This window comes from Molossus molossus, unplaced genomic scaffold (assembly GCF_014108415.1).
Source record: "Molossus molossus isolate mMolMol1 unplaced genomic scaffold, mMolMol1.p scaffold_m16_p_1, whole genome shotgun sequence".
Taxonomy (NCBI): Eukaryota; Metazoa; Chordata; class Mammalia; order Chiroptera; family Molossidae; genus Molossus; species Molossus molossus.
Genome location: NW_023425344.1, coordinates 3,896,949 through 3,924,651, shown reverse-complemented (window position 1 = coordinate 3,924,651; position 27,703 = coordinate 3,896,949). Strand labels below are relative to the sequence as shown.

The following is a 27,703-nucleotide window of genomic DNA, read 5'->3' as shown; positions in this document are numbered from 1 at the left end:
GACCCCTGGCTGGCTTGTCCGAGTTCCCTGTCCGTCCCCAGAGCCCTGATCTGGAGCCAGTGAGGCACATGACTGTGCCAGCTCCCATCGGAGCCGCCGGAGTGAAAAATGAACCCAGAAATGTAAAAACCCTAACGATGTGGTAAAGATGGCCCGCGGATCAGTGCGAGAACGCAGAACCTGAACTCCAAGGCCGACAACGCGTCCATTCTGCCATCTGTGGCTGCGACTCCTTTTAAACAATTACCAGCGACCGCGCCTGGCCGAGGGAGGCCTGGGGAGGGGCCGGCGTCTTCCAGCGGCCGCCTGACCCTAGGGGCCAGCTGCAGGCCTGCTCCGGCGGGCTCCACACCTAGCGCATCTCGGAGTTCACCTTGTCCTGGAAGATGTACAGGTTGTTGGTGGCCGCGATGGCGATGATGTTCTCGGCCGGGTGCCAGGCCGTGTGCAGGATCTTCTTGGTGAAGTCCAAGCTGTCCACGCTGATGTCGTCTCGCCGGCGCTTGCCGCCCACGCACACGCGCCGCGGCTTGAGCACGGCCCGGGGCTTGCTGCTCTCCCGCGAGGCCTCCAGGGTCACGTCCCGCTTGGTGTTCCGGTCGAACATGCGGAAGAAGTTGTTGTAGGCCCCGGTCATGATGACGCTGGCGGAGGAGGACAGGCGTCAGGCGGGGGCTCGGGGAGAGAGGGCTGCCCCTTCTGGAGCTATAACCCCCGGAAAGGGAGCCACGGGAGGGGCACAGGCCAGGCCTGCCTGGTGGCACCTTCCCACCCCCCCATCTCAGCTGCCACAGACGCACGGCCCGGAGCTAAGACCCCTTGAGCTCCGCCCCAAACATCAACAATGTTCTCCGAACCTTCCCCTGTGGCCCAGGAGCCAGAGCCCAGGCCCTCAGGAGCCGGGCCACAGGGCCGCAGGGACGCAGACGCCGGGCTCAGCGAGCCTGACCACGCAGGCCGCGCCGCCAGACCCGCCTTCCAGCCGGCCCAGGCCCTCTGCTCTCGGGGCAGGGAGTGAACACGTGAGCGCTCTTTGCACACACGTGTCCTGTCCGTCTGTCCATCCACTGCTTCTCACTATGAGAACAAGGGGACACTCCGCTCTCCTTTCGGCCCCTCGGAGTTTGGACCCTTCCCAGAAAGGACTCTCAGCTCGGGGCGGCACGCTTGGGCCAGGAATTCCCTTTCGGCTCCCACCCACGGGCTTGGGGCTCTGCCACACAGCCTGGGCGGTGCCCACAAGGCGAGCCCCCCACCTGCAGTGTGTGTTTGGGGGTCACCTCCCCTTGATACTCAAACTGCTTTCTCTGACCTGTGTTCAGAGATGGGGGGTGTTTGGGGGCGAACCCCTCCATACACTGGCTCTTCCAGGGGGACCCAGGTGAGCGGAGGGGCCCCTGTGATGCTGTCTGGGGATGGGGGACAGTCGATCGGTTCCCAGAGAGCGTCATGTCCGGAGACGGAGGGAGGTGGACAGAGAATTCCAATGCATTTTCTGGCTCGTTTTTTTTGGTCACGAAATTCTGCCCCTAAAACCTTAATTCATGTGGACAGAACGATTTGTTGTTGGGACGATTAAATGTGTGTGGAAGACAAGGTGGCGGGTGGGGTGCTCGAGGTGTGCGGAGCCCCCTGGTGTGGAGAGAGCACCTGCCGCCTCCCACCAGCCTTGTCTGGGGAGGGCTGGGCTGGCTCGTGTCCCTCGTCCTGACCCCCAAGGCTTGACTGAGTGTGACCTCAGTGTGGTGGCAGGGAGTCAGCTGAGCCTGAAAGCACCCCAGATCCAGAGACGGCCTGGCGACTCAGCCACTGCACCCAGTGTCTGCCCCCCGGCCAGGTCATCACCAGGAGTGACCAGCGGCTCAGAACAGAGACCAGGCTGGGAGGAGGAAGTGACAACAAGGTCCCCGACCCAGAGCTGTTCTCCTGGAGGAGGACACAGCAAGGGGGTGGTGAGGGCCCCCAGGGCTGGGGGTGGCTGTGTACACTGCACAGCAGGAAGTGGGCACCAGTCAGCAAGGCGGAGCCTGGTGGCTCCTGTAACAGGGAGCAGGCATCACGTGCTCACGCACTCCCCCTGGTGGTAGTGTGAAGGGAGGTCAGGCATGGTGACAACCTGTGCCCTCCCAGCGCGCGCCCTCCCCCCCCTCCCCCTTCCCCGCCCCCACCCACACACACACAGTGGGAGTTACCCTTTGCCAGCATTAGGAATAAAACCTCACGCCCTGGACGGTTTGGCTCAGCGGTTAGATCATTGGCCTGCGGTCCGGAGAGACCCGGGTTTGGTTCCCGCTAAGGGCATGTACCTCGGTTGCAGTTTGTCCCTGGCCCTAGTTGGGTCGTGCAGGTGGCAGCCACTCGATGTGTCCCTTTCACGTCGATGTTTCTCTCTTCCTCCCACTCAATCTCAACAAAATGTTGAAAAGTGTCCTCGCGCCCTGGCCGGTTTGGCTCAGCGGTTAGAGCATCAGCCTGTGGTCCTGAGAGACCCGGGTTCGGTTCCCGCTAAGGGCGCGTACCTTGGTTGCAGTTTGTCCCCGGCCCTGGCCAGTTGTGCGGGTGGCAGCCACTCGATGTGTCGCTTTCACATTGATGTTTCTCTCTCTCTCTCTGTTCCTCTCTCTCCCTCCCACTCTACCTGAACAAAGAATGGAAAAATGTCCTCGGGTGAGGATAAAAAAAAAAAAGAAAAGTGTCCTCGGGTGAGGATTAAAATTAAAAGAAGAATAAAACCTCACCCCATGACCCCCTGGCAGTGCTTCCCAGAGAACCCCCATGTGGTAGGGCCTACAGCTCAGGGGTACCCGAGAAGCCTTCCTCACGGTGGGTGTCGGGTCAGCCCGGGTGCAGCACCAGGAGGGAGTGCCGGTGTCCCTTCGCCCAGCCTCAGGCTGGTGCCTCCATGTGGCTCTGTAAGCATCCTGGTCCCCCTAGAGCACAGCCCTGCTCGGAGACCCCACGGCCAGGATGTCACAGTGGCTGCAGGAGCTCCCCACTCCTGAACATACAGCTTTACCCCACGTGGCCCAGCCCCAGTCCTATCCTGTGGCTTCCGCCCCCTCTCCCCAGACTGGCCTACCTTACAGTCCCAGCGTGCCCGTGCCAGAGCCACACAGACAGGCCGGAGCAAGGAGCACTCATGACGCAGCAGTGCTGGCCCGGCCCAGAACCCAGGGAGCCCAGCCGGCCCCCCCTCCGTGACTGATTTGGGCACAGCCTGGACGACAGGTGGGTGTGGGCTGCGGCTCATTCTCTCCCACTACACTGGACTGGGCCGCAGGGGGCCGAGGGACAGGGGACTGGCTCCGATCGTGAGAATGTAGTGGATGACACCCTGCTGCACGGGCCCATGTTGTTCGCGTGCTGGGTCATCCCTGTCCACACCCGCCCTGGGCTGGGCCAGGCGCAGGCCACTTCCCAGGTGGGCGGGGCCTTGAGAGGCCCTGGACCTGGGGACCCCACCAGCCCCCAAAAGTGCAGGGACTGAGATGTGCTCCCCCAGCCCCAGTGGGCCTGGAGGGGGGGGGTGCCACAACAGGTGGCGGCCACAGCATCGATGGCGGGAGGAAGGATGAGTGGACTAGTGACTAAAGCTCTCCGCCCCGCAGACGCCCCAGCACCGGGAACACCCTCGCCCTGACAACCTGGGATGTCTCCCCACCACTCAGGAGAACACGGAGGCATGAGGGCTGTAGCTGAGAGTTGTAGCTGAGAGCTGTGCCTGGGGGGTGTACCTGGGGGCTATGCCTGGGGGCTGCACCTGGGGGCTGTACTTGGGGGCTGTCCCTGGGGGCTATACCGGGGGGCTATACCTGGGGGCTGTATTTGGGGGCTGTACCTGGGGGCTATACCGGGGGGCTATACGTGGGGACTGTAGCTGGGGGCTGTCCCTGTAGCTGGGGGCTGTCCCTGTAGCTGGGGGCTGTCCCTGGGGGCTGTCCCTGAGGGCTGTACCTGAGGGCTGTAGCTGGGGGCTGTACCTGGGGGCTGTCCCTGGGGGCTGTGCCTGAGGGCTGTACCTGAAGGCTGTACCTGAAGGCTGTCCCTGAGGGCTGTAGCTGGGGGCTGTACCTGAGGGCTGTACCTGGGGGCTGCACCTGGGGGCTGCACCTGGGGGCTGTACCTGAAGGCTGTGCCTAGGGGCTGTAGCTGGGGGCTGTGCCTGGGGGATGTACCTGGGGGCTGCACCTGGGGGCTGTACCTGAAGGCTGTGCCTAGGGGCTGTACCTGAAGGCTGTACCTGGGGCTGTGCCTGAGGGGAGCTGTGTGTCCCGCCCTGAGCTGAGCTGCGGGTTGCTGCCTGCCTACAAGGGTGGCCAGCCCCTTCCCAACACCTCGACTCATCGAGGCGCATTACCGCATCTGGGTTAAACACTGCCCGGGTCACAGAGCCCCGCGGGTGAGGGCGAGGGTACCTGTCGCTCCCGTTCCAGGCGCACTCGAACTTGTCGAAGATGCAGTCGTTCTCGTACAGGGAGCAGAGCTTGCTCCGGAGGTAATCGTGCACCTGGCGGGAGAAGGGTCTAGGTAGTTGGGGGGCACCTTGCCTGGCAGTCCTGATGCCCTCCACGGAGAGGGGTCTCACTGAGCAGGAGGGGCTGTGCCCTCAGGGTTCGGTGGCACTCCCGAGTCAGCCCTGCTCACCGAGAAGGTTCTACAGCCTGGCACATGGCCAACCCCGGGGCTGTGGCCAGAGAGGGGATGGTCACAGTGACGAAGGGGACCAAGTCCTGGCTCCGCCCCCCCAGCTGTGTGATCCTGGACAAGTGACTTCACCTCTCTGAGCCTTGCTTCTTTCCTCCTTAAAGTGATGAGTGCATTCCTCACAGGCTGTTCTGGGAGCAATGCGGGGCACTGCCCGGGGCAGGGGCAGGCCTTCTGAGGGCAACAGCCACCTGAGCACAGTGGTGGCCATCGCCATGGTGGAGACAAAGGAAAGCGAGCCGCCCTGCCCCAAGCAGGGGCCCCCGGCCAACCACAGACGCCTCCTAGTGCTCTCCCTGCATCTGCCCCCAGCCCCCGCCATCTCCACAGGCAGCCAGAGGGATCCCTTTGACACTAAGCTGGATCATGTCACACCTCTGCTCAAAACCCTCCATGGCCCACGAGTCCCCCGGGCTATGCCCCACTACCCCTCTGACCCCAGGCTCTTCTTCTCTCCCCTTTGTCCACTCTGTTCCAGCCAGTCTGTTCCAGCCAGCTCCACAACAATCCTTAACCACACTCTCCCCTTTGTCCAGTCTGTTCCAGCCAGCTCCGCAACAATCCTTAGCCACACCACTGTCCCTGCTTCAGGGCCCCTGGGAACACCGTCTCAGATCGCTCACGCCCTTGCTTCCCTTAGGCCTCGGCACCCAGTAAACACGTGTGGCTAACAGAGAGGTCACCAGGAGCCGGGATGGTCCTCTCACCAACCCATCCACGGAAGGAGAAGCTCGGGGAAGGGGTCAGACGGCCCTGAGGGCATGTGGCTTCCGGGAGCACCCCATTCTCCGCGCTCAACTTTGTATCCCTTCTCACTGGGGCCCCTTTTGCACCCCTCCCAGGGCACTGCCCTCCCCCAGGCCTTGCCAGGGAGGGGGGTAGGGAAGGGAGGTGATAGGGCTCCAATGTGGGCTCAGAGTCTGCCATGGCCCCACTGTGAGGCAGCTCCCACACATCCCAACCTCTCAGAACCCCAGCTCCCCTTCTTCCAAATGGGGCTGATGGAACCCCTTCCTGGGGACAGTAAGGAACAGAGGTGACAGCTGTCGAGCAGGTGAAGCCTCGTGTACACCTTGAAACACCATGAGGGTCTAGCTGGGACTTTTCAGGGCGGAGGTGCATAACCAAATCCCACTCATCCCCTGAGGTCCAGCACAAACGCCACCTCCTCCAAGAAGCCTCCCCAGTACCCCCAGCTAAAAACGTAACTGGAAACAGCTTTAAAGCAATTTTACAGAAGTCTGATATTTCTTTCAAATCCCTGTTTTATTTTAACATCCCCTGAAAACGTTGTCTTCTACTCCCTAATATATCTGGATGAATCATCACAGAAAAATAATAAAGACTTTGTGGGGAGGTGCCCCATGCTTTATCCCATAGGCCTGGCTTAAAAGGCGGTGCCCAGGTGGCCGCTGCGTGCCCTGAGGACGCTCCCTGGAAAAGACAAAGCTCGCCAGCTTAATGGCAGGCCTGCGGACGCTGGCTCCCGGGGAGGGATGCCTTCATTCTACCCGTAAAAGTCCCCCCACGGGAGTTCTCGCACGGGGAAGGGTGGCTGGGGGTCTCCCACCAGCAGAGAGGCCCCAAGGTTGTCCACGCCACAGCCCACCTGGTAGGTCTCGATGGGCCTCGCCTCCATGTTCAGGTCCCAGACCTTGACGGTGAGATAATCCCGGGTGAGCATGTACCGGCCGCTGTGGCTGAACTTCACATCGGACACAGAGGAGATGATTTCGGAGAAGAAGGAGCGGTTGCTGGGGTCCTCGGGCTCCTCAAAGACTGCAGAGACAGAAAGATCCTCGAAACAACACGCACCTGTTTCCACCCTGCGGGCCTGCTGTGCGGCCAATCATTCCTCAAACCCGTAACCAAGTACCTGTCGGGCATCGGCCCAGAACGATCCTGCAGAGGGAAGAACCAGCAATGTTTATTGATCGCTGACTCTGAGCCAGGGTTCGTGCTGAGCCCTTTCTCTTCATTACTGTGTCTAATCCCCAATAAAAATGGTGTTTTTATTCCCACTCCGTAGCCGAGGAAACTGAAGCATAGGTGGTTGAGAACCTGCTCGAGGTCTCAGAGCTGGAAGGGAGGAGGGGTCGGATCTGAGCAGAACAGCCCTGGATGGCTGCACTCCACTGCCCCCTAGTGGTGACGCTGAACGCCAGGACCGGGAGGTGTCCTGACATCCTCCAATGTGCTGGGCCACGTCCTGACCTGGCTGGGCACTGCCGGGGCTCTAAGTGGCCCGGGGCCTCTGTTCACGGGGCACTGAGCACTCATGGCCAAGCCCTGCTTGAAGGCTTGTTCTGTTCGGGGACTGTAGCAAAATCAAACCTCAATACCCCAGATGGAGCCAAAGTCCCGTTTGTCATCCGCCACCTCCCTCCTACTATCTTAGACCAGCTGCTCCACACAGGAAGTTGCTTACCTGACCCCAGTCTTGGACACAGGGGTAGTGCCCCCTCCCCTCCGGTTCCCACACAGCAGGACAAGCTCTTCCAAGCTCAAGTCCATTGCTGGTGGTCCTCCCAGTTTGCTCACTAGCGCCCTCACTGGCCAGTCGGGTCCTGCAGTGGTCCTGGGGTTGGAGCAGGATTGGAACTAGGGTCCCTGGGGGTCAAGCATTAGCTCCTCAGGACCTGGCCAACGATGGGCCTGGGATCAGACAGGAAGATAGGGTAGGGGGTTGGCAGCCACTGACCAGCCAGTCTGGAAGGACTTAGACATCTGACAACCTGTCCAGCTGTCCTCACGGACACCAGCCGAGTGGCTGCCCTGCCCGCTGGCCCGTTCTGAGCCTCCGTGCTGAAACAGGGAGCAGACAGCTGGTCACCCCTCCCCAGAGGCTCAAGAGAGTGCCCCCCCTGCCAGCCCCTCCAACTTCCCAGGACTGTCCCAGCCCTGTAACTCGCATCTGAGTGCCCATTCTCCCTGTTGTCCACAGTAGATGCTATTCCCGCCGTTCCCACCTCTCCCGAAACACAGCCCTGCCCAGCTCTCCTCTGCGGTGTGGCCGGAAACACATCACGTGGGTCAGATGCTCTCTGGTCATCATCATTCCTCATTCAGTCCCTTGGACCCCTCGCCCCTCGGTGGTGTTCCCTGACCAGCCCCCACGTAAAGCACTCGGGTTGGTCCAGCTCGCTTCGCCCCTACACCCTTGTGGGGTTAGGTCAGCGACAGGGCCCAAGTCACAGCGGTGGGCGTGTCACCCCTGGATGTCCCAGAGCCAGGGACTGTGTCTTCGGCCAGCCTCAAGGGCCAGGTGGAAGGCCAGCAGGAAGGTCTGACCAACAGCTGAAAACGGACACCACATGGCCCACCGTGACCTCAGCCCAGCTGAACTCAGCCCACGTGCCGGGTGTTTAAACACCAAGGGTCAGAACTGCCAAAGGTTACCGGGGAGGGATTTTAACAAGCCTGAAAAACATTTATACCTAACAGTTCTTATTTTTCTTTTTAAACATTTCTAGGACCTGTCTGACAGGATCGATCGTCTTTTTATCAGAGGACTGCAGAGTCCCATAGGCTCTGTTCCTATCCGCCCCCGTGCGCCCCTCCCCCATCACATACACAACTGCAGTCTCCCAGGGTTAGTGAGAGACACGGGGCTCCCGTCTAATTGATGGACTCACTGAGGACATTTCACAGTAATTACTGCTGCTACGGGTTGAAAGGAACCCCCCGAGCCCCTGTCTAGTGATGGGCTCAGCCCCACCTCCCCCACCGTAGTTGTTTTAAGGTTGGAGGGCTCTGGGTCAGCAGAAACCCCTATTCTACTTCTTTGAAATGGTTTTGCATAATTAAGCTCTTTCGGACCTAGCTGGTTCCCTGACAACTTCCCCTTGGGCGTCTCATGGTGTCACACGCAGTGCACGAGTGAGAAGCACCCCCAAACAGCCAAAGTGACGAAAGGGCCTGGGGAGCCCCCGAGGCTCCGAAGCACCTGTGCATCCAAAGGCAAAGGCCGAGGTGCTCACTCTCCCCTCAGCCCCCACACAAGGGACGGCACCCCTCTTTGTTTAAAACCCTGCATGGCTCCCAGCACCCAGAGTATCAAGGTTCTAGCTCCTACCTGTGGCTGACAAGCTCCCTCCTCATCAGCCCCCCACCCCCACCCCCGGCTTGCTGCTCCAGCCTCGCATACACAAGTCCAACCTGGGGCAGCCACACTCCAACCCCTTTCCTGCCAGGGCCCCAAAGCCTCCAACAGGGGGTGGCAAGCAAGGCCCGCAGGGTGCCACGCTGAACTCTCTCTCGGGGCACCTTGAACGAATGCCTCCTGCAGTGACTGCTGGCTCTCGCCCTGCCACGTGCCCGGCAGCAGGCAGAGCAAAGCCCTGTGCCCCTGGCAGGCCCCTTGACCTCTCTGAGCAGTTTCCTCACCTGGCGAAGTGATCCCTGAAGCCCCACCCTGAGGGACTGGGGCAGCTGCTTAATAATATTGTGGAACTGTTTTATAGTTATTTTTTCACGTTTTGTTTCCCTGAAATTTCCTGTCCCATTTTTAGCCCAGTCTTTCCTACCAACTCCTATACATCCTTCTGAACCTCAACTCAAATGCCCAGCTCTCTATACATCTTGTCCAGATGCTCCAAAGAAATGAAACGCTCACCCCTGTTGCCGGCACAGCCCCAGGGGGCCCTCTTGTATGGCACCAGGAGGTGTGTATGGTCCCCATGGTCCCCTTATCAGGCTGTGAGCTCCTGGGGACAGGGGTCTGGCCTGTCATGAGTCACCTAGCCTGGAGCCTGGCTCAGGTCCCGGCCGCTCACAGAGCAGACAGAAGCTCCAGGTGGGGCCTGTCGATGCCGCCTGCTCTGCTTTTCCTGACATGTCTCATCCCGTCCTGGTAGGGTTCCCCCGAGTTTGCAGGCCCAGCGGGGAGGCCCACGCCCGCTGAGCGGCTCTGGCTCTGCGCCCCTCTCAGTAGTGTACCGCTCCTGTCACCAGCTTGTGGGCGTGGAGGGGGAGGCAGGCGTTAAACTGATCGGGCGGAGTTGACCAGCCGGGGCTGGGGTGCGGGGAGTCGGGGTGACAAGGCAGAACGGCATCCGCCCAAGCCACCCTTTCAGGGACAACTGTGCCAGCAATGAGAACTTGGAGGGAACACACAGGCGGGCAGGGGTCTGCGGTCTGTGGAGCTGGAGGACACAGGAAGACTGGCCTATAGGGACGATGACGCCTGCCTGGATGCTGCTCCTGGTTGCCCTGGCAACAGGTCCCTCCTCTGCTCCGACAGTGTGCAAGGACGTGCACTTGAATGATGAGCACGTGCCCAGGCTGCCCCTTGGACTCAGGACAAGCCCAGGCCAGCCCCCCTTAGGCAGAGCTCTGGGATGAGCTGGGGGGAGGGTCTATGCAGCAGTCAGAGGGGGAGCGGGGTGTGGGTCACAGGCTACCCCGACACCTGGCACCCTGTCACTCCCACACAAAGCCACTGCTGGGGCAGGAGCCTCGGACACCGCGGCGTTCCTGCCCCAACCCCTGCGACCCCTGCCAACGGGAAGGCGGAGGCTGTGCAGAGTGGGGGGCACCAGGGCCAAGCACCAGTGTAGAGCTGACAGTCATCATTCTCTGCTTGTGACTGTCTTCTGCTCAGGACCGGGTGATGGATCCCATCAGAAAAATAAAATCCAATGCTAACTGGGACCCCTGGCATTGCGTGACCTGCCCCTACCTCTCAGTCTTTGCCCCGACAGCCTGCTGCCCCTTCACCCCCTTCCCTGCAGCCAGGCTCCCCCCGGCCGCCTGCAGGCTGTGGGCCCTCCCTCCCTGGGGCATCTCTGCCCAGTCTCGCTCCTTTTCGCTCTTCAAAGAGCCCCACTAACCATTTAATTGGAGCCAGGAGCGTCAGAGCACCGGTGACCCCGTCAGAAGCCCTCCCCACTCATCTGCTCCCCATGTCTCAGCCCGCTTGCCCCATAAAGGCAGGCCCCCCTCTGGGCAGAGTCCAGGCCAGCCCTCCCCTCGCCCCTGCTCACATTCCACGCAGGACCGAACCCTCCATGCCTCCGTCCTGCCCACCTGCTCAGAACACCAGCATCTTCCAGGGGAGCGAACACGCTGACCTCCCAGCCGGCCCCCACTTCCACCCCACCCCACAGATCGCTCCCCACTCAGCAGCCACGGGGACCCGCTGTAATACAGCCAGGCCACTCCTGCCAAAGCCCCTCCGGCTCCGTCCCTTCCGAGTGACCCCTGCTCTCCAGGTCTACAGGCCTCTGGGTGTGGCCCCGCCTTGTGCACAGGCTGCTCTGAGCTCACCTCCCACCTCTCCCCGCTGTGCTCCTGGCTTCAGGTCCAGCCACGGACCTTCTCGCTGGCCACCCCTCTGCTGGGAGACGGTCCTGGCTCTGCCCCCCAGATGTCTGGAGCCCCCCCGGTGGAAGGTGGCTGGATCTGGTCTTTCTACCCCAGATCCATCATGACCAGGGGTGAGTCCTATGAGTACGCCCCTCAGCCCCTTTAAATGAACCTGGCTCACCCACAATTCCCACAAGCGTTTTCAGTTCTCAAGACTTCTGTGAAGATTAAGCGAGAAAGAGCACAGGTCGATAGGCATGAAGCCTCTATCCTGGTTCTGCCTACCTGTGTGACCTTGAGAAAATGTCTTAACCTCTCTGTGCCTCGATGTGGTAAACAACGATGGCCCCTCGAGCTGTCCACATCCTAATCCTTGGGACCTGGCAAGTGTTGCTCATGTGGCAAAAGACTTTGCAGATGTGTTTAAAGACCCTGCTCCCCACATAGCCTCCTGTGGCCACAGAGCTTCTCCTGGGACGGAACCAGGAAGTCCCAGGGCAGGAGCCGAGATGGGTGGCCGAGAGGCTGGAGTGCTGTGCCCTGGAGGGGGAGGAGGACCATGGGCAGCCTCTAGAACAGCGGTTTTCAACCTTGGGTCGTGACCCCTTAGGGGGTCGAACGACCCTTTCACAGGGGTCGCCTAAGACATAACAGTAGCAAAATTACAGTTATGAAGTAGCAACAAAAATAATTTTATGGTTGGGGGTCACCACAACATGCGGAGCTGTATTACAGGGTCGCGGTGTCAGGAAGGTTGAGAACCACTGCTCTAGAAGCTTCCGGAAGGAGCACAGCCCTAGCAACACCTGGCCGGGAGCCCCCTGAGCTCCGGAGTTGTCAAAGAGCAGATCCGGGGAACGCCCGCCCTGTCTCCTGGTCTGGGAAGGGAAGGCCCTTCCGTAGCAGGTGCCCCTGGCGTGCTGTGCGCTCCCAGCCAGCACAGAACAGCGCGGCAGGGCCCGCCGGGGGCGGCCATGGTCATCCCAGCTGTGCTAAGAAGTCTCCGTGCCCTGGCACTGTCCTCCTTGGCAGATTCTGTACTGTTAAAAGCAGAAATAACCGTCTATTTTGAGGACTCATGTACAGTCGTTTCCATGGTTACACTGTCATAATGACTCGCAGACAAAAGACCTCGATTTCTACCACTTTGGAGAAAGACAGGAAGCGATGGGCCGGGCAGCAGCCTCCCGGACACCCCAGCTCTGCCCCGGACGGAGGCCTGGGAAGTCCTTGCTCTCCTCTGGGCCTCGGTTTCCCCACCTGTGATCGGGACGCCCTTCCTCAGTGCACAGAAACCACCGTCTCACCTGCTGGGAAACGGATGCCGTGAGCACGCACCTTGGGGTCACTCTCAGCCGGTCCCCGAGTTGTGAGCAGAGCTGGGTAAATGGATGGAACTGATCTCCAAGTCTCTTTAAAAATTCTAGCTCTCGTCGGCCCATGGACCAGAGCGGCCCGGGTTCGGTTCCGCTAAGGGCACGTACCTCAGTTGCAGTTTGTCCCCAGCCTATGTTGGGGTCGTGCAGGTGGCAACCAGTCGATGTGTCTCTCACATGGATGTTTCTCTCTCTCTCCCTCCCGCTCTATCTGAAGATAAATGTAAAAACGTCCTTGGGTGAGGACAAAAACATTAAAAATTCTAGCTCAGCCCAGCCACTGTGGCTCAGTGGCTGAGCATCGACCCTGCACCAAGAGGTCGCTGGTTCAATTCCCGGTCAGGACACGTGCCCAGGTTGTGGGCCAGATCCCCAGTGGGGGGCATGCAGGAGGCGGCCAATTGATGTTCTCTCTCATTGATGTTTCTATTTCTCCTTCTCCCTTCCTTTCTCTGTAAAATCAATACAGGAAAAAAATTTCTTTGTTTAATTCTAGCTCAGATCACATAACAGTCATGTGTTCTGGTTCAAAACGGCACCACCGCCTGCCAAGTGGCCGCTGGCCATCTGCTCCATTTCTCACGAGAACCGGGAATGAACGCGGGCTGGGCAAAGCCCAGAGAACAGGCGTGGCCACCACCCCGGGAACGGGAGCCATGCGGGGGACAGTGAGCACCCCACGCCACAGGAACGGGGAAGTAAGTTCCCACAAAACTTTAAAACACAAAACAGCCCTGGCCAGCGTGGCTCAGCGGCTAAAGCACCAAAGGGTCTTGGGTTCGATTCCTGGTCAAGGGCACACACCTGGGTTGCAGGTTCTATCCCAGCCCCATCGGGGCACATGCGGGAGACAACTAATCGATGTGTCCCTCCCACATCAATGTTTCTCTGTCTCTCTCTCTCCCTCCGTCCCTTCCACTTTCTCTAAAAAAAATTTAATCAATGGAAAAAATATCCTCACGTGAGGATTAACAAAAAATAAAATACAAAATGAACTCCGACAGACAACCCGTACGAACCCACAACGGAAGGTTAACACGAGCTTCCCAGGACGCCACTGTTGCACTCGGAGACCCAGCTCATTTTTCACAAATAGAGGAACCTAAATAAGACTGTGTGAAGGACACGCCGGAAAAGACAAAAATCAACGTCACCTACGAACATCTATGCACCAACTTCTCAGCAAGAGCCCTGGCTCCAGCGTCACCAGGGAGACCGGGAGCCTCGATGCCCCTCCCCCGCCCCCAGGTGCCCCATGACTGCGCCATGGCTCCAAGGTTCAAGTTCCCGCAGTCCCGGGTGGGGCGGGGGAGTTGTCGAAGTGAAGCTTTGGTTCTCGCACTTGAGTCTGAGCTGGTTCACAGGCAGCCCGTCCGCCCCCGGGCCTGCGACAGTTACTGCAGGAATCCAGGCAGGTGCACCTGCTTGGGAAACGCACAGGCGCCCTGCCCGGTGGGCGGCTGCTCTGCCTGGCAGAGCCCCTGGGGAACCATGACGCAGTTACAAAAGCCCAAGGGGCTAGACTTCCACCTCCAGCCCACTGCAGAACCCGCCAACATCACGGGGTACACAAAGCCGGCTCTCTGCCCCCAGACGCCGCCCCTCCCGCACCCCGCGCTCCCTGGCTCGGCGCTGAAATCGCAGCTAAAGGGCCGGTGCGCAGACACGCTGACCGCGGAGGGGCAGCCGCCTCCACCGCCCGCCGCTCGGGGCACTTCCTGGCCTGTTTCTTTCCGGTTTTCTGTTTCCCTTGTTGTGGTCACACAGTCACTGCTGCCCCCCCCCCCCCCCATCGGAGCTTTCTAAACACAGTCATGGCCCCGTCACTGAAAACCTACATCAGTGTTTGAAATGACCGAGCGGTTTGCGTTACACAGACGTCACTGTCGTGCTGGTGCACGTTCAGGATGTTCCGAGCTTCCGCCCCAGAAACAAGGAGGCCCCGTGACGTGTCGTCCTCCTGCGCAGGGCCCGGAGGGTCAGGGCTGGGCCCGGGAGCAGAGACGCAGGCGGTGGGGACACAGGGTGGCGGGAGTGCCCTGTGGGAGGCTGTCTGGGTCCCAGGCACTGGACCGGTGCACCTGGCAAAGGCTGACCTTCAGCTGACCTTGAGATGGGGGTTTTCCTGGGCTACCCAGGTGGGCCCATGGTCACCACAAGGGCCCTTGAAATCAGAAGGGGGAGGCAGGAGGGCCGGTCAGCGGGATGCCCTGGGGGAAAGGCCTGGTGGGGTGGCTGGCTTGGAAGATGGGGAGGGAGCCCCAAGCCAGGCCAGGCAGGTGGCCCCTGGGGGCTGAGAAACAGTGAGGACAGGGAACCACCCCCCCAAGAGCTCCCAGAAAGGGACCAGCCCGCCCACACCTTGCTCATTGTCCGGAGAGACCCATGTCAGGCTTCCGGACCACAGAACTAGACGAGAAGACACGTGTGGTGTTCTAAGCCACAGGGTTTGCGGCCATCTGTGACGGCCGTGCTGGGAGGTGACTCAGCCCTGGGCTGCTGGTCTGGGGCCGGCCACGCGCACACTCACACCCTGGGCACCTCAGACAGCCCTGGGCACCCCGCCCGTCTGGACACAGCCAGTTCCCACACCATCATCTCCAGCCAGCCTTGCCCCTGACTCCAGACACCTGGCTGCCTTCTCGACACCCCTCCTTGGAGCCCAGTACCAAGGCCTCACACTCACTGTGCCCAAAAGAAGCCTGTGGGTCCCTGTTCCCTCTAGCACCGTGTGCCTGCCACACCTTCGCCCCATGACACAAACCACACCGTGAAGCCACCCTGGTCCACATCCCATTGGCAAAGCCTCCCAGCACGGGCTGTCTCCCTCCCCTGCCGCCCCGCCCTGGGGACCCCCTGGGCTCCACCAGGTCTTCTCCAAGGAGCCTGCAGGGGCTCCTTCCCCTCCCCTGCCTCACCTGACCCCTCTGCAGTCTCTCCTCCTCAAATGCGCACCCTACCGGGACCGCCTGCTCTGAGCCCTCCGCTAGGTCATCGCTGGCACTTACGTTTGGAGTGCTTGTCACACAGGGCGGCCGCCCGCATGTCGCACAGGCGCAGGGAGCCCTTGCTGCTGCTGTAGACGAACAGGTTGCAGTGGTGCGGGTGGAATTCGGACGCCGTGATCACCTCCGTGAGGTCCTCCATGTTGGCCGGCTTGATGTCCACGATGTCTGGCCGGTCAAGGAAGGGCGCCCGCTGCTCTGCCTCCCGAGCTCGACGCCCTCGGGCCCCACCCATCTCCCTGACGTACTCGTGGAAAAACACCTGCCCAGAGGGTCCCCAAGCTGCAGCCCTGCATGTGGAACCGCCCGCTGGCTGCCCCTTCCGGGTGCCCATCCGTTGTCCCCAAAAGGCTGGACTTGCCACCTCCCTCCGGACCGGTGCCCTGTCCCCAGTCAGTGCCCTTCAGCTGCCCAGCCCACACGACAGGGCGACTCCCCGCCCTCTGCGCACCTTCCCTGTCAGGAGCCAAGCTTGGTGAACAGCTCCCATCCCCGTCACTCTGTGCACTCTGGCTGAGGGGTGGCACCTGTTGGCTTCCCCCCACCCCGCACCCACTCCCCTTCCCTGCCCACAGCAGCCTCTCCTCTGGAGAAAAGCCCTCTGCCTTCCCGGGCGTTCAGCTCTGACCCATGCCTCCCATCCCCCACTCAGCCGCCACAAGGGCTGAGCATACGGTGTCGGCTGTGGCCGTGGAGGGACCCCAGGACCTGGGACACTGGGAGCACTGGGGTGCCGCTCCATCCTCTCTGCTGGGGGGTGAGGTAGGCAGAGGGGTTTGCATTGGAAGCCCTGGAGCCTGCAAGCAGGGTGGACAGCGTGGAGGACGAGGGGCACAGAAAGGTCGGGCAATCTCTTTTGAACCTGGATCAGGCTGCACCTGAAGCCATACCCCCTGGACTGTTCAGTATGGGAGCCATTGACTCCATTTTCTGCTCAGGGTCAAGATTTTGATCCACAAAGGAAGCATCCCTGACTGGCCCTGGAGCATGCACCAGCCTCTTTATCCACCTTCCTGGCTTCAGATGCTCCTAGTCGACTCGCCCAACAGGCACTTCCCCTCGACAGGGACGCCCTTGGGCTCCGGCCTTCCGGCCCTGCCTGGGGGCCCAGGGGGCAGGGTCTGCAGCCGAACCCCAGCTCGGCCAGCTCTGCCGTGTGATCGATGGCGAGTCCCCCAGGTCTGCGTGCCCAGTTTCCTCGTCTGTGAAACGGATGAACAGTTCTACCCTCGGGTCTGCTGTGAAGACGAAGAGGCACGGCCCTCGGCACACCGCCTGGCACACCTCAGAGCTCAGTGCCGGCAGCTGCCGCTCTTCCGGTGTGACCTCAACGCCGGCGGAAACCCTGACGTCTCCTGTCGGCCCGTTCCCCCACCCAGGCTGCTCTCTCCCAACAGAAAGGGACATCTGTGAACTTCTGTAAACTTGAGAGTTTATAAAATATCAGGAAAATGTTGAACCTGTGCGACCAGAGGCACCGAGAGGGTGTCTGTGCTCACCCTCAAATCTTGCTTCCTGAAAGCACACCATCAACCAGAAACTTAGAATCACACGGAGACACACGGAGAGGACGAGGCGCCACGTCGCCGACGCCTGAAATGGTTTCCCTGGAAACGGTGGTTTCCCCGCACGATACGAAGCAGCGATGAAATCACAGAAAATGGAACTGAAGATTGAAAGAGAACAGGAGCCGAGATGTCCGTGAGGCTCATTCCATCAGCATCCGTCCCGCGGTCCCTCTGACAGCCCAGGACTGCGGTTGGCGCAGCCCGAGCCTCGGGGCCCTCCTGCTGTGTCCCGGAAAGGACTCTGGGTACAGGGGTTCTGGGGAAGACAGTGCGAAACACACAATGTTCATGTGACCGGGTGGGAGGCCAGACCGCGTCACGATCAGCGTGTGTCTCTGAGCCCCGGGCCAGGTGGACACCCAGCACTCTGGGGAGCGTGGCTCCTTCGGGACCGCTGGCCCAGCTCACCAGGGACCTGCCGTGCCCGCGGCCTGGCCCTCTGGTGGGAGAGGAGTGGGTTACCGAGTGGGCCGTCCCTGTTCAGCCCCTTGGTCACAGCTCAAAGCAGGGGCCTGGAGACGGACTCCTGACAAGGGAAGAAGCCTTTGTACAAAGCACAGTTGTGCCCACAGACACCATGAAGGCTCCTCCTGTGCTCCCCGCCGGGGGCACATGCCTGGGATCTTCGAGACACTTGGTCCGCAGCGGCTCTGGCTCTGGCAGTGAGCAGTGCTGGGCTGGAGCCACGGGCTTTGGCCTGGGCGTCCGGTCTCCACTCTCCCTGGAATGGTCAGTCCCACGTGCAAAAGTCATGTCTACCCCGCAAGCCTCAGTTTGCCCCGGCTGCAAAACGAGGGGTACGGCATAACCCCAGAGGGCCCTCTCATTTCAAGGGCGGCCCCCGGTGGCCTCTCCTTGGGGCATGACCAGCTGCATCAGTCCACCTGTAGACGGGGCTTGACCAGGTTCGCCGCAGGACTGGCCTCCCCTGGGTACGAGCGTAACAGACTTATCGCCGAGCCCCCCCCCTGCGAAGCTGGATGAATCATTCACGCTCCATTTTCCCACCCAATTGTACCCCAGCTGTCTGATGGGTTTTTGTCCAGCGTCCAGTCTCGCTTGGCAGCTAGGAGTGACTCTCCCCACGAGGAAAGTTTGGCAGACACAGGTGGGCAGACAGAGGGGCGGGTCACGCGGGGCCTGAGAAGGAGAGAGGGTAAACTCGCTCCAGTCCCACACCCCTCTACTGAGCGCCAGGTGCCTTCCTCCAGTGCTGGGTGGAGTCGTAACCCCCAGAATGGGTGCCCCCCTCCTAGCCCTCACGGTCTGTGAATGTGGCTTCATTGGGAAAACAGGACCTTTGTTGATATAATCAACGTAAGGACCTCGAGAAGAGATTGTTCTGGATCCAGGGGGGCCCTACATCCAACGGCAGGAGTCCCTACGAGAGACACAGAGAGGACAAGTGACAACGAAGGCCGAGGCTGGGTGCGCAGCTGCAAGGAAGGCCGGGCCTCCAGGAGCCGGAAGGGGCAGGCGGAGCCGCTCCCCGGGCCTGCAGAGGGGGCATGGCCCTGCCAACACTTCCTTTCCCACCTCTGGCCTCCAGAACCGGAGAGAGCACATTTCTATTTTTTTAAGGCCCCAAGTTTGCAGATATTTGTGATGGTGGCCACGGAAATCTCAGCCCCGCTGGGTGCCTCCTGGGGCCGGAGAACAATGGCCTGGACACAACGCTAGCACCATGGACAGAGGCACCTTCCTCCCCATCCATCCAGACCGCACGCCCAGCCCCCTGCACCAGGCCAGGAGTCAGGGTAGCTTCCTGATCCTTCTTCTTTCTCTCTCCTTCTCCACACCCAACGCCTCCAAGTCCTGGGCTGCTCCCCTGCAGATCTGTGCCCCTGACTCAGCCCTGAAGGAGGGGTGTCTGCCTGGCGGCCTCCTCCCTGTCCACTAGAGAACTCAAACACCTTGCTGGGCCTACAAGATCACCTGACCATGGCTCAGGCCACACCTTGGGGACTCAGCAAAGCTCAGATACAGGGGTTTGTCCCGCCCCAGAGAGATGTCTGTGACTCCTCCTGCCAAGGACACAGGGAGGGGACGGGATGTAATCCAGGCGGGCCTTCTGCAGAGTCATCAGGTTTGCAGAGGCTTTTATAGAAACGCCTTTGTCTCCTCCTGCCAAGGGCATCACCGGACGTCCTGAAGCCAGCTGGGGTCACACCAGCACCGTGCACTGTCCCCGACCCTCAGTCCCAGAGCTGTGTGGGTCCCGCTTGGAGGTCACCGGGCATCCAGTGGCCCTCATCCACTGAGCTGTACCTCTGTGAGCCTCGGTCCCCCTCCTGCATGGGGCACAGGCACAAACCGCCACCACTCGTCCACCGGGCAAATCCTACCGACCATAACGAAGTCAAGCGCGTGAAATGAACAAACACCCTTGGTTTGTTCTGTGAGAAGCTCAAGCGAGGACTGAACATGGGGAGCCGCCCACAAACCCCAGGAAGCACACACGTGCTCACCAAGGTCGTGACAGGCATCAGTGGTGATGCCTCAACAAATGGCTCTGCAGACACCCGGCTAACGGGACTCAGAGACCACCAAAGCCCCCAGAGTCGGTGAGGGCAGCGCCCCCCGGGAGGCCCCTCTGATCCACGAAGGACTGGCCCGGGCTGCACTCAGAGGTGGCTGGGCAGGGACAGAATCCTGGCTCCCTAACTTCCAGCCCGCGCTCCTCCCTCCGCCCCCCTGTTCAGGAGGGATTGCATCTCCACCCGACCTGCAGCTCCCCTGTGGGGTCAGCACCCCATGGGGACACAGTGGCTGGGCTCACTGGACGGGCGTGTGCCCCCACCAGGTGGATGTTGAGAGTGGGCAGGCTCGATGATGAGAAGGATGTGGCCTTGGGCTCCATTGATCTATCTGAGCAAAGCATGCTCTCCCCAGCTTCTCGGCAGGAAGTCTCTCAGGATGGGAGAGGCTGTTTCCATGGTGACAGCAGTCGAGGACCGAGGATGGAGGCAGCTTTGCCAAGGGCCCCGAGGGGCCGCCCACACGGGCCCCCAGGGACTCAGGGGGTGTGCAGGCACCCTGGGAGGCCTTCTGCACACGGATGGAATCCCACTGGGCCACAGCCAGCAAAGCAGCTTCTTTTTCCAGCAAATTCTCTGCAGAACATGACCCAGCTACAAGCGAGAGCTGTAGGCACCCAGACCAAACCGTGTCCGTCACACAGGAGGAGTCCTGGCCACCTGTGTCCGTGATGGCTCTTCCAGGCTGCCGCAGCAAAACGCCACAGCTTGGCTGTCGGACAACAAGAAACTACATCTTCACACTCTGGACGCTAGAGGCCTGAGGTCAAGGTGTTAGCAGAGCTGGCCTCTTTGAGGCCTCTCTCCTGGGCCTGCACATGGCCACCTGCTTGCTGTCTGCACACGCTCTTCTCTCTGTGTGCCCATCCCTGCTGTCACTGTGTCCAAACCTCCTCTTGTAAGGACATCAGTCATATGAGATCAGGGCCCACCCAATGACCTCATTTACCTTAATCACCTCTTTAAAGACAGTGTCTCCACACAAGTCACATTCTGATGTCCTGGGGGTGAGGACTTCAACATGCAGCTTTTGGGGGTCACAATTCAGCCCACAACTGCCTCCTGCCCTCTCAGCTCAGAACCTTGGCAATGACAGTACAGTCTGCTCGGGGAGAAGAACCCAGGTTGCCGGGGGCAGGCGCCCCAGGGAGAGGGGCCTTTCTGCACAGCCGCTCACTGTGTGAGCACCCTGGAGCCTCTGCAGGTGTTCTGTGTGTGGGAGCCAGTCTACACATCCCTACACAAACCAGGCTAATGGCTCCTAAGTGCTCAGACAGGAAACAGAGCATTGGCTTCTGAGTCACAAAGACCAGGATTCGACCGTCCAACCCCACCGTATAACAGCTGTGTGACGGACAGAAACCTCCTCAGCCTCTCTGTGCCTTGCTTTTCTCATCTGCAAAATGGTTTCATAATATCTGCTTGGCAGGGCTGTAATAAGAATTTAATGAGAGGACACATGTCAAAGGCCCTCGCATGTGGTCAGTACTTCCGGCAATAATTTTGCTACGTCAGCATCAGAGCCTCTGTCGTCCTCTGAGAAACCAGGAAATGCAGCAGGTCACAGGGCTGCAGTGCGTGTCCCTGTGAGGGTCAGTGCCGAGCGGCACACCTGGGTTTCTGAGGGATGGGAGGGGAAGCCCAGGTGGAACAGAGCTGGGCACACTTCCAAATGGCTGCCTTGTCCCGGCTCCAAGAAAGAGCAAACCAGCCCGTCCTGACTTCCTGGGGCTCCTGGCCCAGTAGCAAAGCTAGGAATCAGCCCCACACCGTAGGAGGGACCTTCAGGGGGCATGCGGAGGATCTATAACAAGGCCCTGGGGTGGTCTGAAGCGTCAGGGAAGGGTCCTCTGAGGCCCAGGCACTAAGCCAAGGCCGAGAGTGAGCAGGAGTTATCTGGGCAGAGGGCTGGAGTGGGAGGACCCCCTGGGGGGAGGCATAGGGCTGAGGAGCCATGAGAGGCAGGTGTCTGGAGTCCTGAGAGGGCGGGAGAGGGAGAGAGACAGAGCTGCAGCCTGGGGTCAACAGGTTTTAACCGAGCGCGCGTCACGGAAACGCCACGAAGGCCTGTCAGGAAGGGGTCGGGAGCACCAGGGGTGGCATGTCCCGTGGTCAGAGCAGCCAGAGCCCATGGGCCCCAGCCTGTCCTGAATGGTGGGCAAGGTGTCTGCTCTCCCTTAGGGTCTAAAGCAGAGCCAGGAGCCGTTATCCCACGGACGGGCTGAAGGGGCCACGGCAAGTGCACCCACTTCTCAGAGAGCACCTCTGGCGTGGAAAGGACAGCGGCATCACCGGTCTGAGGCCCCGCATCCGACTCCGAGGCCCTGCCACTTCGCAGCTGGGTGACCGGGTAGATGACCTGACCTTCCTACGGCTCGGTTTCCTCCTGTGAAGGGGGAAACAATGCCCACTCCACAGTGTGGCCGAGAGGATTAAGTAGGTTAATATGTTCCAGGTGCTCAGAACACCATGTGGCACAGAGCAAGTGCGGGGGGAGAGGTGCGGTGGTGCGGGAGGCGGTGAGGATGACGACGCGCAGTACCGGCTGCCAGCGGGGTCAGCACCGTGGACAGCGCCCAGGGCACCTGGCCCTGCTGAAGCCCCAAAGCTTAGGTGTGCGGTCAATGGGTTTCCCAGCGTAAAACGGATTTGGGGGATTCAGGCTTGGGGCACTCCTGAGCAGATGCACCCCTGTTTCTTTCTCTGCACACTGGGACTCTGGGAGCATGAACAGAGATAGCCTGTAAGCCCTGGCCGGTTTGGCTCAGCAGTTAGAGCATTGGCCTGCGGTCCACTGAGACCCGGGTTCGGTTCCTGCTAAGGGCACGTACCTTGGTTGCAGTTTGTCCCCGGCCCTGGTTGGGTTGTGCAGGTGGCAACCACTCGATGTGTCCCTTTCACGTCAATGTTTCTCTCTCTCTCTCCCCCTCCCACTCTATCTGAACAAAATATGGAAAAATGTCCTCGGATGAGGATAAAAAAAAAAAAAAGAGAGATAGCCTGTAAGGTGCCGACATGGTCATGGGCCGGTGTGGGTGGTGGGTCGTGAGTCCTGGGTCGTGGGTCTACAGCACATCAGGCCCTGTGCTCACTGGTGTTCACCCCCAGCCAGGCACCAGAGACGTACCCCACGGAATGGACGAGAACAGAGAGGATTAGGAGGGCTGAGTGACCGACTGGCAGGTCTGGTGAGTGAATGACAGAAGCGGGCTGGAGCCCAGGCTCCAGGTTTTTCGGACAGCAGGTCCCCTCCATTGTTCCCTGCATGGGGGACAAGCCCAGCCTTCAAGCTGCCCTGTGCTGACGGGGTTTGAGGCCTCTGCCCCCCACTGCTGCCCCACCTCACCCCCAGCCTCGCTTGGGAACTGTTCTATAAAGGGGAATGAGACATTTGTTCCAGACTGAGGGTGGTGCACTGCCAGCTCCCGCCATGAGAAATCACTCGGGGGCGGGGGCAGAAAAATCGGTGGAGCCATCTTTCCAGTTCTCCGATACTAAAAATAAAGCCGGGGCCCATCGGCCGAGGCTGCCCGTGCAATCTGTTACTTCTGAGATGCACTGAACTCCAGAAAAATCACCCAGTCTCAAAATGCTGGTGTTAAAGGGTGTGAGAGGTTGTTTAAAGAGATGTGGAACAGGCACTGGGGTAGGAAAAAAAACAATCAGAGAAGCTGCAGGAATTTTGAGAACCAGCCTTAAATACCCCAGGGGGCTATTGTTTAAGAGAGAAGAGAGTGCCAGCCACCTGCTGGGGCCGATTGACCTTTACTCCTTACACAGGTCCTCACGGTACAGCAGTTGGCCCAGTTTCCATGCCTGTCAATGGATGACCGGAAGGTAAGCAATGAATCTGGGCCCAGGTGCTCCAGATGCCAGCACCACACTGCCCCTCCCCCTCCGCAGCACTTAGGACCTGAGCACCCCAAGTCCAGATCGACAGGGGGGGTCTACATCCTAAGACCAGTTTGCAACTATGAGCCTCCTCACTCCGGGGTCTCCACCTTTAACCATCCAGACGTGCCCGCGTTGTGTGTGGGGACACAGAGAGGGTGCGGACTGGGTTCCTGATCTCAAGGGTGTCACCAGAAAATAGGGCGGTGGTCACATTAACAGACGAGGTGAGCCCAGGGTGACAGGGAGTGTGGGTTCCGAGGGGCTCTGATCAGCCTGGGAGGGGCGCAGAGTGGACACAGCAGAGGTGACCGGGCAAAGGGGGCCAACAGGAGCCAGCCGGCTGCAGGAGGGAGGGTCATCAGAGGACTGGCGGAAGACAGAGCACTGGACAGGCCATGTAACGCGAAGGGAAGCCCGGTGGCCTGGAGTTTCGGGCAAGCCTGATGCCCAGGACCCCAGAGAAGTGGGCCGGGCTAGTCACCAAGAGCCACAGGACACTGTTGGGTGGTTCAGACTCTGTCCTGAAGCCGATAAGGGGCGGCTAAGAGCTTTAAGCAGGGGACTGATGTGGTCAGACCAGCGGTCCGATGAGCCACTCACAACTCTAGGGGTGCTGGCTGGCCAGCTGGGTACAGAGGGATCCAGGTGACGGGCCAGGCAAGAATGGTGTGCCGAGCTGGGCCTCTGATGGGTGGAGGGCAGGACAGGATTCCAGGCCCATTGGGCACCTCTCCCCATTCTGTGGGTGAGGGGGGGTGCTGGGAGGGCTCCCCCCTTAGGCCTGGGTGGCAGATTAAGTTCCGTCCCTGCCCTGGCCAGTTTGGCTCAGCGGTTAGAGCGTCGGCCTGCGGTCTGGAGGTGAAGTTCCGTCCCTGTGACCTGATGCCCAGCAGGGGCTCAGGACTTACCAGCCCCCTCCCCTCTGCTCGGAGCAGCCAATTCCAGAATTAGCGGAGGAAGGGCCCTCTGAGCGGGCCTTCCTGTCAAATGGCCAAAACAATGCCCACTTTTCTCCCTTATTAAGGAAAAAGCCCTTTCTCTTTACAACCTTTGCTAAAAATCAATTCTGCTCAAGTGGAAAGTGTCACTGGGCAGACACAGGGGACAGCAACGCAGCAGAAAACCCAGTGGCCTCCAGGACCGAACCGCAGCCGCAGGAGGACAAGTCAAGATGCCGACAGCCAGAGTTGAAGGAATGGGACCCCCTGGCCCCAGGAGGTACTTGCTCAAAGGGTATCTCAACTTCAGAGCAATGCCCAGCTCGGCGCCCATCACAGCTGTCTGGACCCCACCCTGGAAATGAAACACCCTTCTCGTCCCTCCGCTGCTATCGGACCCCCCACACCTGCAGCCCTCAGTCCTGACCCCTTGCCTGGCAGCAGAGCTGGGCTCCAGGGGACGGGCGCTAGGTCTCCCTGTGTGCTGTCCGGCCGGCGGCCAAGCAGCAGCAGGCCACGTGGGGGCCACACGTGGCGGCCACACGTGGCGTGATTTCCAAACTGGTGCGATTGGGGAGGTTGGCACAGCCATCACAGACCCTGGGGACTCCGCCCACTCCTTCCTCTGCCTACCTGGCCTCCAGGCCAGCACGTCTGGGAGCCCCCCCTGCAGCCCTTAGCAGTGACGCACACCGCCCTCCACTCCTCAGGGCCGGGGTGCTTGGATGTCTGATCAACTACCAATGCGTTTTCACAACGTTAGAGGCTCTCCACAGGCAGGATCTGCAGCCAGGGAAGCCCCCCCGCCCCCACAGGGACCCCCAATCCATGGACGCCCCCTTCCTGTCACCAGCCCTCGCCTCCTCAGCTGGCACAGATCCTGGGTCAATCATCACTTCCACTCCCGTGCGCTCACCACCAGCCTTATGTCTGCATATGCACTTGGCACAACCGCCGCCCTGCTCACTCCACGCACCCAGCCTGCAGCCTCAGCCCATCGTGGCTGGAGAAAAGGGCAAGCTCACTGGTCCACTCGTCCCCACAGCACGGGTCACCTGCTCCCCTGCCGGACAGTGTACTCGTCTACTGTCTCGGTGGTTTGCGGTGGGTCTGCTCCAGGAGCGCAGGATACTATCTCCAATTCGAGCATCGGGAACAGGGCCCCCGCGCCTCCTTCTGGGCAACATCCTTCAAAGGAGCAATCCCGTGTCGAAGCTGGAAATGCGGACTCGGGCTGGAGGGGTGACACCTGCTAGGACTGAGCTCTGAGCAAGTCCTTGGGCTGGCTCCCTGTGACTCAGTTTCCTCATCCATAAAGGAGGATCATGACAGTACCCACCTCAGGGCCGCTGTGAGGGTGAGATGAGTTAATATTAACACTAATTATTACCAACAACTATTAGCCTTCGGAACAGCGACAACTTAGCAACCTGCCCGCTCGGCACTGCAGCCCCGGCGGCCACGCCGCGGCCCTTCCCCAGGACCGTGCTCCTGCTCCAGGTCGTTCCTCACCAGGTGTGGGCACTGGAGTCCACCCTACTGCCCCTAGCTTGTCCAGACATGGGGCCACCCACAACTCCATCCGGCTGGGCTCCTGACGCCCCGGGGAGGACGGTCCAGCGGTCCTCCGTCCCTGGATGATGGGGATCACGGCCACCCTGGAGGAGGGGAGGTCAAATGTAGGCCTCCTAGCCGCGGTTTTAAAGTGTTCACAAGTAACTCAGCGTGATCTCGTGTCTGCCTTCATTCACACACTGCAGACCCACCCGAGAAGCTGAACAAAGCAGAATCCCCCAAGCCAGCCCGCCCACCCGAAGCCACGTGGCGGGGGCTCAGCAGGAAAGGATACTGAAGCTGCGGTCGGTGATGGCCAGGTGCCAGAGGTTGATGCGCAGGTCGTCTGCTGACATGTATGTCTCGCAGTCGCTGTTGACGGAGATGGAGTTGATGTGGTAGGTGTGGCCATTGGCGAAGACCCTCCGCGGGCTCACCTCCACCATCAGGTCCATGGGCTTCAGCACGGGCACCTGCAGAGGAGGGTGGGAGGGCAGAGCTGGGCCGTGTGTCCGGGCAGGCCACGGGGCCAGGCAGCCACAGCAGGGCCGCGTGGCCCGAACTGGAGGCTGGAGTGGGCCAGCGGGCATCCATCCCGCACGTGTCGGAAATAAACAGTGTCGCGTGGCCAAAGTCCATCACCACCAGCCTTCAGGAAAGCCCACCTCCTTCGCTTGGCCTCCTGCAATGGATTCTGAGCTACCATGTGACTTTAAATAAGCGACTGAAACCCTTTGCATCCTAATTTCCTCATCTCCAAAATGGAACGAGAAGATACCATGGCAGAGTCAGCTGACTCGCCATCAAACATTTGTGTCCTTTCCACCAGGAAGGGACAAGTGGCTGCCCAAAGACTACATTTCCCAGCTGCCCTTGCAGCTGGCTGTGGCCACGTGAGTGGTTCTGACCAATGGGATGTGAGCACAGTGATGCCTGGCACTGGTTAAGAGGCGGCGGGTGTGCCTCTTCTACCCTCTTTCCCTTTCCACTGAAGGAAGGGGAGACGCCAAGCTTTAGGGATGGAGGCACATGGAATGGAAGGAGGCTGTGTCCCTGCCGGAGAGCCGGGTGCCAGTCTAGGAGTAAGAAGTCCATTTGTGCCCTGGCCGGTTTGGCTCAGCGGTTAGAGCGTCAGCCTGCGGTCCGGAGAGACCCGGGTTCGGTTCCCGCTAAGGGCATGTACTTCGGTTGCAGTTTGTCCCCGGCCCTGGTTGGTTGTGCGGGTGGCAGCCACTCCATGTGTTCCTTTCACGTGGATGTTTCTCTCTCTCTCTCTCTTCCTCTCTATCCCTCCCACTCTATCTGTACAAAAATTGGAAAAATGTCCTCGGGTGAGGAAAAAAAAAAAAAGAAGTCCATTTGTGTGTGCTCTGCCCTGCAGCGCCGCCAGTGTTAGCCTAACTCATTCGAACTGCCCCCTCGGAGGGCTGGTGTGGAGTCCCTGAGACAGCACCGATGCCTGCCTTTGCTTCCCTCCATGCCCTCAGCCTGGAATGCTCGCCCCCTTTGGACACCTAGTGGACCCTGACCCACCCTGATATGGAGGCAGCAGACCTGGGAAGTATAGCCTCCCCGGGAGGCAGAGGAGGGCACCCCGGGGTCCCCCAGCACACAGCCCACATCTCTACTGGGCTCTCAGCCTACACTGCTCTGTGAGGTCTTCAAAGGTACAAGACAGACGGGCAGGCAGACACGACGTCATTGACCTCTCCCAGGCCTGGCCTGGACTCGATGCCCAGGAAACAGGGGTTGGCACTGCCTTCCCCCCGTCGCTGGTGAGGAGCCGAGATGCCAAGAGGACCCTGACTTGTCTCAGTCTCA

At 60.3% G+C, this 27,703-nt stretch overlaps 1 protein-coding gene across 1 annotated transcript in view; it reads right to left on the bottom strand.

Annotated features, from left to right (window-relative positions):
- Positions 1-347: 347 nt before the first annotated feature.
- The window catches only part of PPP2R2C (protein phosphatase 2 regulatory subunit Bgamma), a 97,033-nt gene continuing 69,677 nt past the window's right edge, over positions 348-27,703 (bottom strand). The window contains exons 5-9 of the mRNA XM_036269475.1: positions 26,178-26,355; positions 15,395-15,559; positions 6,314-6,483; positions 4,416-4,507; positions 348-644 (exon numbers count right to left, since the gene is read on the bottom strand). Of these exons, the coding sequence (XP_036125368.1) occupies positions 353-644; positions 4,416-4,507; positions 6,314-6,483; positions 15,395-15,559; positions 26,178-26,355 (897 nt within the window). The 3' untranslated portion in view covers positions 348-352. The remainder of the gene's footprint in view (positions 645-4,415; positions 4,508-6,313; positions 6,484-15,394; positions 15,560-26,177; positions 26,356-27,703) is intronic.